General features: G+C 35.9%; 1 protein-coding gene across 1 annotated transcript; it reads right to left on the minus strand.

Moving 5' to 3' along the window:
* Positions 1–3,431: 3,431 nt before the first annotated feature.
* On the minus strand, positions 3,432–4,570 carry LOC108156584. Its single transcript, XM_017288121.2, has 2 exons — positions 4,418–4,570; positions 3,432–4,366 (listed from the first exon to the last, which is right to left on the minus strand). The coding sequence occupies exons 1-2, from the start codon at positions 4,493–4,495 to the stop codon at positions 3,596–3,598; spliced, it is 849 nt and encodes a 282-aa protein (XP_017143610.1). The 5' UTR covers positions 4,496–4,570; the 3' UTR covers positions 3,432–3,595.
* Positions 4,571–5,714: the final 1,144 nt, after the last annotated feature.

Below are 5,714 nucleotides of genomic sequence, written 5' to 3' on the forward strand. Positions count from 1 at the left end.
CGAAAGCTGCTGCTACTCCGGCACTGCGACTACAGCTCCGTGCTCCTTCGCTCCACCTCCTGCCCAAAAGGACACCGAAATCCTGTACAGTCCCTGCACGTGACATGCATGTGCCGCTGTCTCGGTTAGCAGTGCCTGTCCCATACACTCAGAGAAAATGCCAGTAAATGAAAAAATTGTTTTTTTAAATAAAAAACACTAAAAAATAAAAAAAACATAATAAAAAAAAAAAAAAAAACATAAGAAAAATATAAAAATAACATAATAATAATAAAAAAAAACATAATAAAAATAAAAAAAAAACATAATAAAAATAAAAAAAACATAATACAGAATAACATAATGTAATAAAAATAAAGAATATTAAAAAAAAATAATAATATTGTAAAAACTAAAATATTAATAAAATAAAAAAAATATATATAATGAAAAAATATATATATATATACATATGTACATATATTATACAAAAAAAAAATAATAAAAAAAATTGTATAAAAGTTAAATAATAATACAAAAAATATATTTAAAAAAATAAAAAATATTATTAAAAAAATAAAAAATATATTTTAAATAAAAGAGCAGATAAATAAATTATAAATTAATAAAATAATAAAAAATTGTTTAACACAACATTTAATATACATATATAATAAAAAATAAAAAAAAATAAAGTGTATTAAAATCTCTTCATAAATTAATTTATTTCTTTTCATTTTGTGGTTTTTAATATTTTTGATAATACATACATATGTATATTTTTTATTATTTTTGTATACGTTCATTTTTCGATTGGCATTTTTTTTAAGGATACATTTTTGTTTTTTAATTGTTTAGTATTTAATTTTTATTTTTAATCACTTTGGTGTATTTAATATTAAACTCTTTAAAGTTTATAAGTAATTAAAAGCCTAAAAATATATATATACAAATAATATAGTAAATTTGTAGGAAATATACTTAGTTTTAAAATATAAAACATATTTTTTGCGTTAATATTTTCATATTAATGCCAAAATGTCAGTGAAAAGCCCCTTCTTTTTACAACTTCCATTCTCGGAGTCCAATCTGGTAACAATTTTGTAATACAAGTGTTCGAATCTATTAAAATCTCAGATACTTTTTTCTCTGGCATTGTCTGTGTGTGTTTGTGTTTCGTGTGCATGTCCTGTGTGTCCCCAAAGCTCTGCTCTCTCTCTCTCTCTCTCTGTCGCACTCTCTCTCCCTCTCGTCAGCTTGTTTGCTCCTTGTCGAAATTAGTGTTTGTACCGAAATGAACACGATTTGTTTGACCAGCAGCAGGTGTTGAAAATACACTGGCGCTCTGGCTATGGCACTGTCTCTATGGTTGAGTTGGTTTTTCCACACCTCGGGTGTCCTGGTTTTGACCCCTCCTGGCTGTCATACATGTCGTATGGGTAATGTTTTTCAAATTGTTGCGGTCACTTTTGGAGAGACATTTCGTTTGGGGAACACTACATCGCTGGACAGCCTGGTTTCCCGCTTGATTGTTCGTACAATTTTTTGATAAACATAAACGAACACGAAAATTCTATGTTTTGAGGCTGCCATGCCACACAATGTTGCCACACACACACGAGTACGAGTACGAGTACCAGATAAAACCTCAAGTTGGTTCCATTTTAACATTATTTTTGTTGGCACTTGAATTCAATAGTTTGCTAAAGGGAGTCCTGCTGCTGCTGTCGATGACAGGATGGCACCGCACCGCAGGCGGTCAACAAGTGGGCGTGTCAGGGATCATAAATCAGAGTTTATGTTGCGCTGACGCCACAGACAGACAGCTGGATGGAAGGGTAAACAAATAACTCAAGTCTGCAGCACTAAGTTCTTTATTTTTTATTTTAGTTTATTTTTTGAAGCCAAAAAACAGCGGCAGGGGCAATGGCAGACTTTTTAAGGGCCAGACATCGTGTTTCGGTAAACCATTTCGGAGAAAAAAATATATTGGTGGAAAAATGTATTTAAAAATAAAAAGAACTCGGAATTTTTTCTTTTGAAATTAGATATTTCAAACTAATTTTGGATTAATTCCATTAACAAAAATTGTGTTCAGATAAAACACAATTCTTCATTTTAAAATTTTTTTTTCTTTTTTTAATTTAAAAACGTTTTATTTTGTTTTAATTAAATTTTTTGTAATTTAATTTCTTTTTCTCATTAAAAACTACTTACTAATTTTTTAATTTAATTAAATTTTTTTTATTATTTACATTTACATTTCATTAATAAGCATTAATATTTAATTAATTCATTTCTCTACTTTTCTTTTCTATCATTATTTGTTTTTTTTTTTACTATAAATTTTTGGATATTATTTTTTATTATTAATTCTTTTTTATTATGAAATATTTTTTTATATGAATTATTTTTTAATATGCATTTTTTTTTAATATGAATTATTTTTTTAATATGAATTATTTTTCAATATGAATTATTTTTTTAATATGAACTATTGTTATTTATTTTTTATTATTATTTATTTGTTATTAATATTTATTTTTTATTATTATTTATTTTTTAATATTAATTCTTTTACTTTAATTATTATGTCTTTTTTTTTTAATTTCTTTGGACTGAAAAAATTATGCCGCTCAAAAGCTAAATTAAAAATATACATCTACACAAAAAACCGGGATATTTCCAAGGCAAACATCTTTAAACATCGAAAAGGGATCATGGTCATGAGAATTCCTTGTAGAATAGATACAATATCTTCGATATATGTTATTTTTTTGTCACAAAGTTTTACATTCTTCCCAATTTCTTTAATATATTTTTTAATTTGATTTCCGCTTCAAAAGATTCTCCATTTGTGCCCCAAACATATTCCGCCACCAGAAAAAAATACAAATTCCATAAATTCAGTGGAACATCCTTTTTGGCAGCCACAACTTTTCATTGCCCAACAAAACTACTTGGCGCGCAACGAAAATAGTTGCAAGTGCGGCCAAAATATGTCAGTCTGGGGATCAGAATTGCAGACAAGTCTGACAAATAAACAGTCAGTCAACCGCTACGGCAGTCAGTCAGTCTGTCATTCTGTCACTCTTTCAGGGGCAAGGGCAAAAGGGATTTCTGCCACTGCAACCACGAATGACAGACAGCCAGACAACCAGACAGACAGCCAGACAGGACAGATGCCACAGTGATTGCAACAAAATACGAGCATCTCTTTGAAGGTAAGTAAGTGCTGAATAGAGGCCTCTCTGGCTCTGGGCCCCCTCTCCGTTTGCCTGGCAAACTCATTAACAAAGTTGGCATAGAAAACTTGGCTATAAACCGAAAAGAAGGCAAGTCCTATGCCGCAATCATCCAGAAGCAGCCGCAACTAATGGCTGTCAGAGTTGTCTCCGTTTTGGGGATCTCTTCCATCCCTTGCCTCATCTTAGGAGTTTTTCCAACAGTTTTCTTATATTTTTTTTGGCAACGACTACGCTCAGTGCAAGTTTTATTAAAAGCCAACCGTCGGCGACAGTCTGTGGGCCAAAAATATTGAGGAAAGGGCGCCCGGAGTTGTGGCAATCCAAAAGCCAACTACCGCGAAAATTATGGCTCACATGTGCTGCAGGACTCAGTAGTGTGTATTCAAATGATCCTGACAGCACACCGTGTGCTTGGCATTGCAGCGACAGTAGCCCAAGGGGCAGCAGCATGGCCTGATGATACTCGAATTGTAGGGAAACACAATCATCTTCCAACTGTCACCGATATTGAGGACCTCGTAGTGGAAGCCGTTCTTGTACAGCACCGTCTGCACCTTGGAGAGATAGTAGGGCATTATGGCCAGCAGACAGGCGTCCAGGCAGTTCACATAGATCTGGACGCACTTGATCAGCTTTGCCAGTGTATAGACACTGGCGATGCCCTCGTCGAAGTAGTAGACGGCATCAAAGTGCGGCTGCTCTCGGCCAAATATTTCGGCCGCCTCCTGTATCGTCTCGAATGTGTGCAACGTTGTGACGCCCGTGGCACCGCTGGGAAAATACAGATGGGTGACGCCACCCGTCACCAGAATGGGACTGGCACACGCGGGGGCATCCTTCTCGTCGGCTAGTACATAGTCCACCGGAGGCTGGCACTCGTCCTTCAGGAGATTCAGGGATCGCTCGTAGTTCGGATGATTGGCCACATGGGGCTTCAGCTGGCGGAAGCGACTCCTGACCATCGCTATGAACTTGTCCCTTATCGACTGATGCACGGCCACAGTGGCCAGTGGAAAGAGCTGGAACGGCTCTTGCATGAATCCGGCCACGCTATAGGCGGCCGTATTCAGATCCCCATCCTGCGCGACGATCATGAAACGGGCTCCAGGCCAATACTTTGTGGGTTTCATGTCGTGGTGCTATTTGGGGATTTTTTTGAGATTTTATCACGGGTTTATTAAGCCGCTTACCTTCTTTATTTTGCTCTTGTCGTAGCGTAGATTGTGCACCATGTCGTAGGTCACAAAGTTCTTGGGTATTTCACACATTTTGTTGCAGGGAAATTTGTTCAATTTTCACGAAGAATTTTCAGGAGAATGACAAAGAAAATCAAGGGAATTTAGAGAACAAAAAATAAGACTAGGTGGGGAAGCACTTTTGGTAAAGGATTTGGAATTTTTAAAGAGATCTGGCAATAATTGCCATAATACAGGAATTAACCACTAAATTCATCAATAAAACAATATTTAAAGCATTGGAGTACTGGCAGCGCATATTACCTTTCAAAAGATTAAAATCGTAGTAAAAATCACAAAAATAAAACCAAAGGCTCTTTTAAAACCTCAAACTTCTTGCTTGGAAAACTATTTCTCAGCTTCTGGACTCTTAAAAAATTAATAGAAAACATCTAAAGTGAAAGTAGAATTATATTTAACCTATTTTAATATTTAAACGAGGGGGAACGTTGTGAGTTGCGGCGGACACCGCAACTCTACAGTTATACCCGATACTAAGTCAGTATGGCTCTCCTCCAGCAGACTCCGCTAATATTAAAGGACACGACAAAGACTGCGTGCGAGAGAGACAGAAAATCAGTCTGAGCGTGACGTCGGGCGCTGCGTAGCCAGTGCAAATTGATTTCCTGCTTTTGGCTATAAAATCGATTCGATCTGATCCAGATTCAGCAACCGGATAGATATGGTCATTCTCTATGATTCTGCGTTTTTAGTTTTCTCGAATGTGCAATATTGTGGATGCAACAGATTTTCTTTCTTTGTGGGGGCGGAAGGGGGTGGGGCGAAATTTTGAGATATACGTTTTATAGTTAGATCTAACAGGAGTGCGGATACCAAATTTGGTAACTCTAGCGTTAATAGTCTCTGAGATTTGTGGATGACCCAGATTGTCGTCCTTTGCGGGGGCGGAAGGGGGTGTGTCGAAATTTTGACACAAAACGGTCAGGGTCCGATATCACAGGAGTGTGGATACCAAATTTGGTTGCTCAGGCTCTTATAGGTTCTGAGATCCTTGAACTCATATTTTGCAATTGGCAAAACCGACCATGAAACCTGTGTGTTAGAGAGAGACAGAGCGAGAAAGAATGAAATTGTTTTCTTGATTCTGGCTATAATAATTATACGATCTGATTCAGATTTTGCACTCTAGAAGATATAATCCTCCCCTACGATTCTGCGTATCTCTCGTATTTTCTATATTTTCTCGTATCGTCGAAATTGTGGATGCCACAGATTTTCGCCTTTTGTGGGG

This window comes from Drosophila miranda, chromosome 2 (assembly GCF_003369915.1).
Source record: "Drosophila miranda strain MSH22 chromosome 2, D.miranda_PacBio2.1, whole genome shotgun sequence".
NCBI lineage: Eukaryota > Metazoa > Arthropoda > Insecta > Diptera > Drosophilidae > Drosophila > Drosophila miranda.